General features: G+C 50.3%; 1 protein-coding gene across 2 annotated transcripts in view; it reads left to right on the top strand.

Moving 5' to 3' along the window:
- Positions 1-6,528: 6,528 nt before the first annotated feature.
- Positions 6,529-14,141, top strand: part of Dennd3 (DENN domain containing 3) — a 67,229-nt gene continuing 59,616 nt past the window's right edge. For both annotated transcript variants that reach the window (XM_023723859.1, XM_004638926.2), the window contains exons 1-2: positions 6,529-6,750; positions 13,347-13,626. In XM_023723859.1, the coding sequence (XP_023579627.1) occupies positions 6,649-6,750; positions 13,347-13,626 (382 nt within the window). In that variant the 5' untranslated portion in view covers positions 6,529-6,648. The remainder of the gene's footprint in view (positions 6,751-13,346; positions 13,627-14,141) is intronic.

Raw genomic sequence — 14,141 nt, 5'->3', positions numbered from 1 at the left:
TCCAGGATAGATGGCAGCCTCCTGAGCACAGTGCCTGAACCTTCTTAGGCTGGCCCTTCCCCTCTGCAGCCATTTTCATCCTTCCCAGCAGTGTGCACAGGGCCCCGTCACGCTGGCTGCTGTTGCAGGCTTGGGGCAGAGTTGCAGGCGTGAGGCAGACCCTTCTTGGTTGTGCCACATTGTGTCACCCCTCGCTCCCACATGGCTCTACGTACATACCATACTGTTTCTCCAGCCTTGCCCTTGGTGCCTCCGTTTGTCTGGAAAACGCCTCTTCCATCTTCATGGTTGGTTCGGAGTTTCTCCTTTTGCCTGGGTCTCCCAAGGGCTGGGATCCCACTTCTCCATTTCCACAGCCATCCCTGCTTCCTGCCCTCCTCTGCACACACTCCGTCTCCCCTTATGGAGAGAGATGCCTTAATTTTATTGTTCTGTTTTCATCATAGGACCATACAGGGGCCCAAACAGAAATGAGAAATCAGGTCAGCTAACTTCCTGGGTCCCGCAGCTAGGAAGAGGAGCTGGGACTTGGGGGGTTGTGAATGGTCACTAATGCAGTGAATGGTCTTCTCTGGTCATGTTGCTCTTAGCATTACTCAGATGCATGCTTTGCTTTGCTTGCAGATATGAGATTACACTCTCCCAAGAAAAGGGGAGGCTTGGCTCCAGCTTACCCCCACCTCAGAGGTTTTATGAGAAGTAACTCAAGTAATAAAACCAGTTGTCCCCCAGTAAAAGGCATCCAAACGGTGCCAAATGGACCTGGTTAGGTGTCGGCTGCGTGTGGATGGCTAGCGTCATGTACTCTGGGAGGCTACACCAATCTGGCCTGGCCCCCACCCACCACCGGTTTGGGGGTCAGGCCCTTCTGGAGTTCTGTGAGAGACTATAGTAGAAGGCTGGGCTGCCTGCATGCTCACTACCAACCACAGTTCATGCGATGGCACTCCCAGGACATCTTTGAAGGTGGTGGATACTGGTGTTATTGTCCCCACCACACAGTAAGAAACCAAAGCCTAGAGAGAGGAACTTGTACAAAGCCAAATGTTGAGCAAGTACTGGGTCTGAACTGGTACTGGGCTGAGAACAAACCAGTTGTAATCTTGGGTAGAGGGTCCTCTAGTGCAGTGGGACTAGTCAGAGCGAGTCAGGCCAAGTTGGGAAGCACGTCCCGGGCCGAGAGGGGTGCGTGTTAGAATCTGCGGAAGTAGCTGTTGTTAAGGACTGGGGCAGGGATGGGGATGGTTGGAGTGCTCATTTGGGGCCTGACAACACAGAGCCTCATACTCCCCAAATCTGACTTTTTTTTTTTTTTTTTTGGAACCGGGGATTGAACTCAGGCCCTTGTGCTTGCCAGGGAAGCGCTTATTCTACTGAGCCGTCTCCCCGGCCCCCAAGTCTGACTTTTAATGCAGGTATGAGAACTGCCATTTCTGCGTCGACAGTTATAATCATGCTGGCATATTGTGTTCTCTGTGTGGGGTTTTTCCACATCAGTGGTGTGCTTATTTTTTCCAGCAGCCCTGCAAGTTGGGGTTTGCTCTATTTTTATAGATAAGGAAAGTGAGGCTCAGGGAGATGGGGGGCCACCCCACTTGGGAAAGAGTGGTGTTGCTAGCTCCAAATCCGGAATCTTGGGTCTGCACAGGCTGCTGGTGGAAGGGAGCCACTCCTGGCTGGGGTGAGCTGAGATACGGTGTCTACCTGCAGCTGACTCCCTGAGGTGCACACACAGCCTGCTCCTGCTGCTCTGCAGGAGACACTCTGGAGCAGACCACTGAGCGTCCCATTCGTGTATTTGTTTCCCTTTTCTGTTGCTGTGCATTTTTTACCTAGAAAAGACAGACGGTTTTCTTTCCACATCGCCCCACCCTAGGTACTCAATGAACTGGCTCCACTTGCCTATCTCTAAATGAGGATACCACAGCAGGTCATGCAGTCTCACAGATGACTCTGAAGCAGCAAAAAAACAAAAAAAAAAAAAACCAAAAAAACCAAAAAAACCATGAGAAAGCTGTGTCCTAAGCCAGCTGGGGAATTGCGGGGACAGGGTGGCACCAGAATTGTAATTATCACCGCAAGTAAAGGAGCCTCTACTTAGCTACTCACACGAGGTGGCTGCACCACTTTACAATCCCATCCAATGATGTTATGGATCACCTCTGGCTGTGCCCTCAGGTACTCATAGGTGGGGCTTTGGAAGGTGGCCGGATCGTGGCTGTGCGGTACTGGGTCAGCTCACTGACTGGCTTAGCATAGCTTTGGGTGTGGATCACGGTCCCCAGGAGAGGGAAGACCTTCCTTGGGCGTGGTGGCACCAGCCAACAGGCTTGAAGCCTGGATGGAATAAAAAGGGAAAGAAGGAAGTTGCCTGCCTTATGATGAACTGTTTTCCCTCTGCCATGCCTCCCTGCCTTGTAACTAGACTGTGAGCTGAAAGCTCTACAAAGTGTGAACAAAACAAAACAAAACTTTGATCCTTTAACTTGTGGACATTGGGCATTTTGTCCCAGCAAGAAAATAACTACGATAAATAGTGTACAAAGGTTCCAATCTTTCCACGTCCTTGCTGGTACTTATTTTCAGTGTATTTAAAAGGTACTTATCAAACAGCCAAAACATGTCTCACTGGGAACTGCACTTGCTGAGTCTCTTTGGTTAATCTTTTCCTGTGCTTATTGGGCCACTTGTATCTCTTCTTTAGAAGAAATATCTATTCAGGTTCTTGATCTACGTTTTGAGATTTCAGATTTGATTTATAGAACTTCCTTATATGTTCTAAACATTAATTTCCTATCAGATATTTGGTTGGGAAGCACTTTTCCCATGATGTGAGTGGCCTTTTGTCTTTCAGAGAGACTAGTGCCCATTTCAGGTACCAGGGGCTGAACTTAGTGCCTTCATGCTGTGCTACATCCCCAGCCCTTTTATTTTTTTTGCGGAACCGGGGATTGAACTCAGGTCCCTGCGCTTGCCAGGGAAGCGCTTATTCCACTGAGCCATCTCCCCAGCCCCCTATTTTATTTTGAGACAGGGTCTTGCTAAGTTGCTAAGTTGCCCAGGCTAGGCTGGAATTTGTGATCCTTCCGCCTAAGCTACTTGACTGCTAGGATTACAGGCGTGCACCACTGCACCTGACTTTGCATTCTCTTAATAGTGTTCTTTGATGCACCAATGTTTTGTATTTTGATTGTTAAATTAACTATTTCTAGGGCCAGCCAAATAGCTCAGCAGATTAAAGCCCCTGCAGGCAGGTGCAGGGGCCAGGGGTTTGATCCCTGGGTCTGCCAGGCCTGCTGGGCCTGCTGTGCGGGCCCCACACCTGGGGTGCATTGAGACTTGGGGTGGTGGCGCGCATCTGTAATCCCAGCTCTTGGGAGGCTGTAAACAGGACAGTCAGTATGAGTCCGATCTAGTAGCGAGACCCTGAACACCCTGCAGACCCTTCCCTAAAGTACAAAAACAAAAACTATTTCTTCTTTTGTCACCTTTGCTTTTGGAATCATATCCAAGAAATCACTGGCAAATGTCATGACGCATCTTCCCCAGTCTCTATTTTTTTAAAAAAAGAATTTTATTTGACACACAAAAAAATCAGAAGGAATCCATACACTATAAAACGAACCATAATAATGGGAACAATCTTGTGTCACACCATTCACAATATGACTGCCCTCTATTGTCTTATCAGTACTTTCTGGTTTACAAAGCTATGTTTATATCCATGCCCTTATTTGATTTGCACAATAAACCATGTCCATTGGAGTAGCAAAGCCCTTCACAGGACTGGGCAGAAGGGGAGGGTGTGCCACAAGGTAGGGTACCGGGCCCACAGGGCTTTCGACAGTCTAATATGGGGCAATCTGCTCACCTCGGAGAGGGTCCTGCTAGCCAGCCTCGGGGCTCTCCCCTCTTCTGAGCAGCCTGATCTGCACCATGTGCCTCTACCTGGCATTTCCATCTCTGACTTTGATTGTAAATTGGTGCCATCTCTGCCCCAATGATGGTTTCTCAAGGACAGGCAGAGCTTTCTTGGGGGGTCTGGGCAAAACAGCATGACTCATGGGGACTACTGTAATGTACAGAACCAGGAGCCCCTGAGAGGTCATCTGGCCTGATTTTGGCATCAGGACGAGGAAAGAGAGGTAGTGTGAGGGTGGCACAAAGCCCCAAACTCAGTGGAGTCTGGCCTTGGTTGTAGTCCAACAGAGCGAATTCCTCCTTAAACCTTTCCACCTTTCAGAAGAAAAAAGATAGGCGGCAGAAACGTGCTCCTGCCTGAGCCTTCTGGGTCCCTGTTCTGAGCTGCCAAAGTGAATCCCGATCACCCACCGTCCTGCAGCATTTCAGCACACAGGAAACCCAGCTTCCAGGCAGTGATGTTCCACTGGTTCTATGGCTAACATGAAGGTGGCAGACTACAGCCCAGGCCCTGCAGGCAGTCAGTCAGTGGCTCATGACTCCAGTGGTCCCTGTGACCCTCTTTCTTGGACGCTGGGGATTCCTAGTGAGGACTCTGCGAAGGCCACAAAAATAAAAACACCATGCAAAGAGCCAGGCAAGCATGAGCATGTGCACTTTTCTTGAAGTCAGTGACCTTAACGGCTTGTCACAGCTCACAGATGAGAGCCACTGAGGCCAGGTAGTCTTGGGATAAAAGGGAACCAGCTGAATAGTGCTGGCTGATACAGGAGATGGGAGTGGTACAAGTGGCTGGGGGAAGTGAGGGGGACTTGTGAAGTACTGGATCCCAGGGCCATGCCAGGACCCAGCATGTAGGACTTCTCCAGAGCTTCCAGCAGATGCGGAGGGCATACAAATGAGCAGCCATCATGGAAAGCTGTTACGAGGGAGTTTGCACGGTAGCTTGCACCCACATTTCTCAGGTGAGGCATGTTATAATATATATATATATATATAATCTTTTATTTATTTGGTACAGGGTCTCACTACGCAGCTCAGACTCATAGAGATCCTCCTGTCTTGGCCTTGCTCTGGGATTGCAGGCATGAGCCACGATGCCCAGGGTTCTGGGACTGGCACTACAAGCGGTACCAGGGATCGAAACCAGGTCCTTGTGCTTGTCAGGCAGGTGACAAGACCTCTGAGCTATCTCCCCGGCCTGAGGCTTTTTTTTTTTTCATTTGTTTGTTGTGTTTTTGTGGTACCAGGGATTGAACTCAGGATCTTGGCTTGCAAGCCTTATTCTACTGAGTTATCTCCTGGGCCCTGAGGCATGTATTTTTATCACTTTTATCCTCTTCCCCACCCCACCCCCCAACTTTGCTCTGCAGAGCTGGCTTCTCCCATACTCACCCCTCACTTTTCAAAAAAAGGTTATAGCTCCATTATTGGCTTGTCTCATCCAATTCTTTGTTCAAACCAAGACCCTGGAATACTTTTGATTGCTGAGTCATTTCTAAAGAAACCACCCTAAAACAGATGGCTGAGGAGGCTGGCCAGGGTCCAGGCTCTGCCTAGGGGCAGGAATTCCCTAGGCCTCCAGAAGCAGCCCAGCCCACTCACTTTGATTTTGACTGGCTTGTATGGTTTCAATCTCTGTTAAGACTGAAGATGACAGATACTTGACCCTATTACTAAGAATTTTAGGGTTTTTCTTTTTAAAAAAAAATTAGAACTCTAGATTACCAAAGCTGGGAAAATCCTCTAACCGAATTTCCCCTTCTTTTTACAAATGTGCAGGGCAGGGTGGTGAGGGGTGAAGCCTCCTCAGGTGAGCAGGTGTGGGGCACAGACCCTTCAGTTCTGCAGCCAATGGCCAGGTACCAGGTGGGCGGGGTGCGCTGACCGCGGCCTTTCTCCGAGCTCACCAGCGATCGGGCCAGGCCTGGAGCTCACCAGGAAAGCGCCCTGCCCCGCCGGACTGCCCTCAGCCTCAGCTCCCTTCCAAGGAGCCCACCCATCCCGTTTGCTGCTGATATTGCTCAGCCTCCTGGTGGACACGGCCAGTCTTAAGTTAACCGGAAAGTTACTAACCGGCACTGCTCGCCACCCTTCCTCCCCCGCCCGTCCTTCCGGCAGTCCACACCTGCCAACTCTGCCGTCCTGGCACAGGAGGGCTTCTTGGAAGCGGCGACCAGTGTCTAGCCTTGAGCTCTCCATGCTGTTCAGAGTGGAACGCCGAGTGCCAGAGTAGAGCCCCGGGGCTGCAGGGCACTGGCGGGAACCAGGTAGGCTTTTCCCTGGGAGGTGGGGGCGGTTGCTGGGGCTGGAACAAGAGCAACAGGAAAACAGCACCACGGAAAAGCAGCGCCCAACTAAGCGGCGCAAAAACGCTGGCGGAGTCCACAGGTTCGGAAGTGACGACAAAGCCCGCCCCAGGGCCGGCCCCGCCCCTCCCCGCAGGCCCCGCCCCCGACGGTCCCTGCGGGCCGCGCGCGCGCTGGCCAGTCCCGCCCTCAGGCCCCCGTCCGTCCACTCAGGCCCCGCCTCGATATTTCCCCGCCCATAAAGGCTCCGCCCCTCCAGGCTCCGCCCCTCCAGGACCCGCCCCGTGGGCGGTGCTCACTGCGGACGCGGCACCCGGTGACCCGCCCAGAGCTAGGCTGCCGCGGGGCTGAAGCGCGGGGTTAACGCTGGGTGACCCGGGCTGCCGAGCGCGGGCGTCCAGCTGTCTGCGGGGCAACCATGGCGGAGGCCGCGCCGCAGCACCTGTCGCTGCCCTCGGGGCTGCTGGAGTTGTGCGCGCTACTGGGCGCTCCTCGCGACAGCCTTCGCAGCCTTGAGCAGGTAAGGGGCCCGTGGGGAAACTGAGGCAGAGCAAAGGACGATGACCCGAGAGCGGGGTCAGGCCTGGCGCATCCCAAATAAACGCCCTATTTGGGAGGTGCTCAACGGGGCTGGCGCGGCCTCCGACGGCTGTAGCACCCCCTTCCTCCCCTGTGCCCCGGGCCGCTGGCGTCCGGGTCCCAGGGGTCCCAAACCTTCTGCGGGCCCCGTGCCATGCTCCTCACCCTGTGTCCACGAAGCCCAGGAAGCCCTGGGACGGGCCCCACGCCCCTGCTGGGTGGGGGTCGGTGCGCCCAAGGTCAGAGCAGGTACTGTCAGCCAGACATGGGCCGAGACCAGCAGCTGTTCACCAACGACGCCGAGAGGGAGGTACCATCACTTCTCCTCCCCGGGGACCTTCTGGGGTCGGGGTTAGCTGGATTTGTACCCAGCGGTGACCATGGTGCGGAGTGCTTGTGCGCGCTGGAGCGTTTCTCTGTGGCCTTTTGCCTCCCTGGAGTCTTTGGGGCCCCCATCTGCCCACACCTCGAGCAAGGTACTGACTAGGCTGGACTCCTGCCGGTGGAGGTCTAGAGAACCAGATCGTTGCGGATTAGCAGATTAAATGATTTCCTTCATTACACAAAGATTTATTGTCTCCTAAGTAATGTTTTCTGCTAGGTACAGAATAATGTGATCTCAAGTGTTAGATTTAATTACCGGGTTTAAATATTATACATTTAGTTGCATGATGAAGCCTACCTGGTTTTGTTTTGTTTTCTTTTCTTTCAAACTCAGGATGGGCAGGCACTGTGCTTTTGAGCTAAATCTCCAGCCCACCTACCTGGCTTCCCCTGACCTCCTTCCTTCTCCCCTCCTTGGAGGGAAAATTCATATCCCTTCTTTGGGAAAAGGTCAGTTTTAGAAAACCTCCACCTTGTTTCTTTCCTATGTTCTTTCTTTTTCTTTTGAATTTGTCTGTTGTCTCTTTTTTCTGTTGCTCTAGCATTATCTGTGACGTTGTTGTCGCTATCAGTATTTTTTTAGAGATTTCACTAGTCTCCGGCCCAGGTGCCTGGGGGAAGCTCTTTTATCTCTTTCCAACTGATGAGACTGGAAAGGCACAGGAGTTTTTGATGGCTGGCTATTCAGGGAAAACGGCAGAGTCTATGTGGATGTCACTGTGGAAAAGTTTAAATATTACTACAAGTAATAGAATGGACAGCTGCTAATGTCTCAGTTTCTGCTGCTGGAGTTTAGTACAAAGCTAATTTTGAGTTGTGCAAAAAAGCATTCCTCTACATAGAAATGATTTCTGGGTGTCTCTCTACCTGTCTTACTCCTCAGTCCCCTCAGGAATGCCAGTGTATCTGCTCCAACCCTCATCAATTGATTTAGTCGTCTGTCTGCCTCTAGCTTGACCAATGGCAAGTTGCCTTCCTTTTTCTTAGAACAGAAAACATATTACCTGGTGTCACTTGTGACCTTCTAGGCAGCTCAGCATTTTTGCTTGCTGGGCCACTCCAGCATGTCTTTTGGTTGCTGGATGTGAGACATATTTTGAGAGCAAGATGAATCAACTGGAATATTTACACAGGTACGTTCCTGAGCTGCTGTGCTCCGCAGCTGTCTGACATTGTAAACCTCTTTGCCTTGTACTCTGAGTCTGCTAGGGATTTGTGGAGAGAAAAATAGTTACAGGTTAGGAAATAAAGGAGAGTTAGAGCTGGACGTGATGGCACATGCTTGTAATCCAAGCTACTCGAGTCTGAGGCAGGAGGATTGCAAATTCAAGGCCAGCCTGGACAGCCTACTGAAACCCTGTCACTAAATAAAAAATAAGATAAAATAAAATAAAGGGCTGCAGGTGTAGCCCCATGGGAGAGTACTTGCCTAGCATCTGTGAGGTGGGTTCAAGTTCTTGTATGGCAGGGAAAGGAGATTAGGAGAGGGATTAAACTTTTAAGTCAACATAATTGTTTCAGTTGACCAAATGTATATTTCTATTTATTTAGTTTTATTTTTATACTATTTAATGGCCAAGGTATTTATTTATTTATTTATTTGCGGCACCAGAGATTGAACTCAGGGCCAAGGTTTTAAAAAATACTTTTTGATTTTACTTTTTAAAATAACCATTTTTCTTTGCTTCTTAGGTTCCTTTTCTGGTGGCATGTGAAAACAAGGCCAGAATTATAAGAAATATCCACCCTGAGATTAAGGGAGCATAAGGCCCCAACGTTTTGTTTTGTCTTGTAGATAATGGGGGATGTTAATTTTACTGAGAATGGTGAAAAAGAACTTCAGAATGGGTCATGTCCCATGCTTTGAGTTACAGTGATAGCTTCCCTCCACCCTGTTGGGGACCCTCTTTATTGATTGCTGTTGAATGAGGGGATCCACCCTAAATCTATCGCAGGGTAAGAAAGTGCTCATAGCACCCTCTGCAGCGTCACTGCTGTATGTAGAGGTACTTTCTTAGGGTTCTTGTGGGGTCACCCTGCCTTTCAGGGTCTAAGACAGCACTGTCCAGCAGAATTCCTGGGATGGTCGCACTGTGTCTGCCTTGTCCGACACATGTGTCCCCTGACTGTATACGGCTGTTGCATGCCCTTACAGGGAGGCTGGTGCTGCTGAGGAAACTGGATGTTAAGTTTCAGTTAGCCTTTCCTCTGTTGCTTTTTAGGATTAGGGACTGAACTCGGGCTTCATGCGTGCTAGGCAAGTACTCTGCTACTGAACCGCATTCGCAGCTCTCCCTTGGCTTCAGTTAATTTAAATTTCAGCGCCATATGGCGCAGATGTGTTGGCAAGCGCAGGTCCAGAACATTGAAAATAATTAGTTCTGGATTTATTTAATTAATAACAGCCAATCCTGCAGTTAAGAGTAGTGGCACTGTGTAATCTAGTTTATAAGTAAACCTGGTACTTAATGAGTTAAGGGCTGTGGCTTTTACTTTTTAATTAGCTCTTAAAAACCCCCACACACAGTGCGGGGGAGATGGCTCAGTGGAATAAGCGCTTCCCTGGCAAGTGCAAGGGCCTGAGTTCAATCTCCGGTTCCACCAAAAAACCCAAACAAAACACACACAAAATTAAAAAATGCAACAGTGATTATTGTGTAGGGGTTTAATAAGTCAGTGTTTGGGCAGAAGAGCAGGAAATAACTGTCAGCTCCTGAGTCAGCCTGGCAGAGGTGACAGTCTCAGGGCTGGCAGCCTGTGGGCATGGACCTATCTTCACAGCCAAGATGTGTTGCACAGAGTAACCCATGAACCCTTGTGATGGGACCATCTATTTCCAGAAATTTATTCTGACACAGGAATGATGGGTTCAGCTATATCAGTGAGACCTGAGGTCGTCCCTGATACCTCTCAGAGGAGGGACAAATATGTTACTGACCAGCTACATGGTATGAACGGGGAAGTCAGCCACGCTGCAGTTAAACAGCTAAGACAACAGTGTGAAGTGGATGACTGCAGCCTGAAAAAATGTTGTAAGTTTACATATGCATCAAAATGCAAGGAAGTGCCCTGGCTGTGCAGAGGGTGTTACCTTGGAGTCCTAGAATCTTGGGGAAGTCTTTCCTGTCCTAGTGTTTCCTTTATTGTTTCTACAGTGTTGTTATTTGTGAAAATGAGACTGTACTGCTCATCTGATCTGGAGACATTTATCCCAAACAGAGATTTCCATTTGAAGAAGAAACGCACAGGTCATGGACTGATAGATGGATGTTGGTTGGATTTTTTTGAGGACATCTTTTTAGTAATTAAAGATAATTAGAGGGAATGACAAGAGTGGGTTGACTTTAGCGTGATGAACAGTATTCAGTCCAGATCGGATCACTGAGCACCGGGAGTATGAATGGAGGGTTCACCTTAGAGCTAGATGAGGAGATAGGAGTATGGTACAATCTTTGACCCAGCCCACCCCTGCATCCTAGAAGGTGATATAATAGCTTTATTGGGGACAGAGAAGTTCTGATGTACTGGGGAGGTAGAGTCCTGGGAGAAGCAGCTGTACGGGGTGGTGACCTGGGTGGTGGGGGCCAGGAAGAACTCACCATCAGGGCTCGGTGTAGACAAAGCCCTCTCAGAAATGTGAAGGCAGAGGGTTGAGAGGTGTCAGGTTGAGCGAAGGGCCTGGAGATGCAGGATGTTGTAGTGACCCCTGAGGTGAGCATTGTATGTATGTGGCTTTGGGACACCCTGACTTGGGGGCAGCTGACCTGCTTCTCAGAGCATACCATCCTGGCCCCATGCACACATGTGATACATACACAGATTAGCAAAAATGATGACAGACAGACATGTGTTTCAGTCTGGTGGAAAGGCAGAGAAGGGGTTACAAGGTTGGTTGGTCCCACAGAGCCCCTGGTCTGCTTATTCAATAGGGTTACCTCTCTTGGGGAACATGGACAAAGATAGCTGATAGGGAGCCCTAGACTCAGTGGGACCTTTGAAGGATTTGACCCTGATTAATCTGTATCTACTCTTAGCTATAGCTGTTCAGGTGCTGGGTCTGCAAGCCTGAGGCGATGGCATGGCAGTGAGCCAATTTGGGAGATCTTTCTAGGCCAGGGACTCCAGAGTGGGGGTTTGCAGATCAGAAGTGGGACCACAGCCTGGAGTCCCAGCTCCAGAGGCCCAAATTGTGCTGTTTTCATTACAGAAAATATATGTGGGAGATCAGCTTTTTGCGAAACTAGCATGAGTTTCACCGTTGAACCTGTAAGGGACCACTGCCATGCAGGGGATTGCTAGGCATTTGGGCAAAGTGCGGGAGTGGAGCGCCCTGGGTGGGGAGCTGGACCCTTGGAGCTGTCTGCTTGGAGCTGTGGCTGGAACCTTGGGAATGTAAGATAGTCCGGGAGGCTGGGGCCTGGGTCCAAGTCCATGGGTCTCCAGCCTGGGAAGACAAAAGGAAGGGGCCAGGTGGCAGCAGTCACGAACCTCAGGAGGAAGAGCAGAGAGAAGCCAGGATCAGGAAAACCCCAGGAAAAGGGGCTGGTCAGCTGTCTCTTGTTCCTTGGTGTGGTCTCACTTCTCTTACAACTTGACTTTTATCTAAGGTTGTGCACAGTGGGGAAGTGTCCTGGTTTTTATGGCTGTAACTCTCCATGGCAGAAAAAGAAAAAAACCAAAAAACAGACAAGTGTATTTTCAGTTCATTAGGTCAGAGCTGCTGGCTTTGGGTGGGAAAGCTTTAGAGGTGGATTCATGGGACTGGGGATGGAGTCCTTTCCTGTGTAGATCATGAAGGGTTTTCAGATGATGCAGAATTCCCGTGTTTGGCCTTTCTTTCTACTTGTATATTTTCCCCAAATATAAAGAAACTATTGTCAGAATTTGAATAATACAGCCTAGGAATAGTTGTATTGAGTTTAGAGTGTCCTACCGACTGATGATGCTGGCCTTGTAAAATCGCGTCCCCTTTTAGCTCCCAAATCTTGGGAGATGTTGACAGCTGGCCATTCCTTTTGTGGCACCTGAGGTCCATTTGCTTCAGGGACAGTGCAGTCTCTCTAGATAACCCTTTCTAGGCGTACAGACCCTCAGCTGCCCAGCCTCCCCCCACCTGCTGTCTCCTGCTTTCCCATATCCTGTAGATCCAGAAAGCCCTGGCTGGGGCTTTTCTATTTTTAGCTTCCTGAGCACTGGGGCGCTTCCTTCTCCCTATGACTTTGTTTTGCCAGAAGTTCTTTGAAAGATCTGAAACCAGCCTGGCAGCAGTACGCGCTCAGCCCGGCTCTGCAGCAGAAACTGTTGTTCAGCATTATACATCGACAGACTAGAGATTGAAGGTTCAACCTCTGTTCTTTGTATTATTTGGGGGAAAGAATGGAAAGATAAATAGCTAAAAAGAATAGGTACCACCTTAAAGTTTCAAAGAATTCAGGGTAAGTGTCCCATTTTTATCCATCCCAAGGAACCCTTTGGTTAGTGAGAGAGGACCGACTGTGTGTCTCCTGTCCATATCCATCAGATCTTTCTCACTCCTCTTTCCATCCTCAAATTGGCAGGGACAGGAAATCACTTGAAGGAAGGCCCAGGGGCATAGAGGGCATAGTGGCAGTGAACATGTTTCCGTAGAGTGTGAGGCTAAGGCTGCACACAGCCTTTCCACATCTGCCTCTGACCCCCGGGCACAGTGCACATGCATGGTCCTGAGGCCCTCGTCCTCTGAATGTCTGACCTGGCTGCCTGCCCCACCTGCTGCTTGTGCCCTGTGAGAGGGATGCTCAGAGGTACAGTAACATGCTGCTGGCTGTTGGAGACTGATAGCTAGGCTTGCAGCTCCGGTTTGCTTCTCAGTACTCGGCTCAGGGCTGCAGCGCTTGTGCTGAGAGGGCGCATTGTTGCTGCCTGTGTTCCACATGGCAGCCCTGGGCTCAGAGGACTTTGTGGGCGTTTGAACACTGAGCCTGGCAAGTCTTGAAAGAAACTTGGTTGACTTACTGATCTGAGTTGCAGGTGGAAGGACACTCCCCCTGCGCCTTCACAGGACAACGTGGAGCCACCAGAGCCTGTGGCACAGGGGAGGCACAGGAGATGAGCAGAGGATGCTGTGCTGGGAAGGAGGGGACCATGCAGTGACTCTTACTGTTCCTTTCTCAGGTCATCCAAAAGAGGGGAGTCAGAAGCCTCCCCTCTCTCGACCCAGAGGTTCTGTCTGTTTTTGTGCCTCCTTTTATCAGTAAAGAGGACAGCCAGGGACCTGCTACGAACTGTGCAACCCTAGGGAAGGGCAGGAGGCGCTCCTTCAGGAAGAAGAGAGAGAAGCCCAAGACAGAGGCCTGGAAGGGCCCCCCGACGGACTCCAGAGGTCCTGATTCTGAGGACATCAGCGTCCCAGGCGGTGTGGACCTCCATGCTCTGCCCCAACTGTGCTTTCCAGGTATGGTACATGCGGTGGCCAGCCTGAGGGCCTTCTGCTGGGTTGCCACACAAGTGGTCCACGTCCAGAGGTCTACAGGCTGAGGAAAGCAGGGTAGGGAGTGGAAACAAGGTTCCCCATCTAGTGTTGGGTCATGGGACTCTGGGTTCTATCAGCGGAGGTGAAAAAGCATTTAGTGCAGTCCCAGGGCTTAGAGGGCTGAGTCCAGAAGGGAGGCCGTGTGCGTTGCCAGGTAGTATGGTGAGCTTCCGGGGCTTTGGATACATTGCCACTTTGACTTCACAGGAAGTTAGTTTGGCTGCTGGAATGTCTCTGGGCCTCTTCTCTCTGCCATTTCTGTCTCTGTTTACTGGCAAAAGAGGCTCTGTTCACATTTGGTTGCCAAGTTCACAGTTCCAGTTAGTGGTGAGCTTGTGTTTCTGGGCTTCGTCATTTTTGCTGGTCTTGAGAAGAGTTAAGATGGGTGATGCAGGACACTCAGGTCCTATCAGTAACCTCCATTTTTTTTTTTTTTT

The sequence above is a fragment of the Octodon degus genome, unplaced genomic scaffold (assembly GCF_000260255.1).
Source record: "Octodon degus isolate 3935 unplaced genomic scaffold, OctDeg1.0 scaffold00104, whole genome shotgun sequence".
Lineage (NCBI taxonomy): Eukaryota > Metazoa > Chordata > Mammalia > Rodentia > Octodontidae > Octodon > Octodon degus.
Note: the sequence above shows the minus strand (reverse complement) of the source record. Positions and strands in the feature narration are given on the sequence as shown.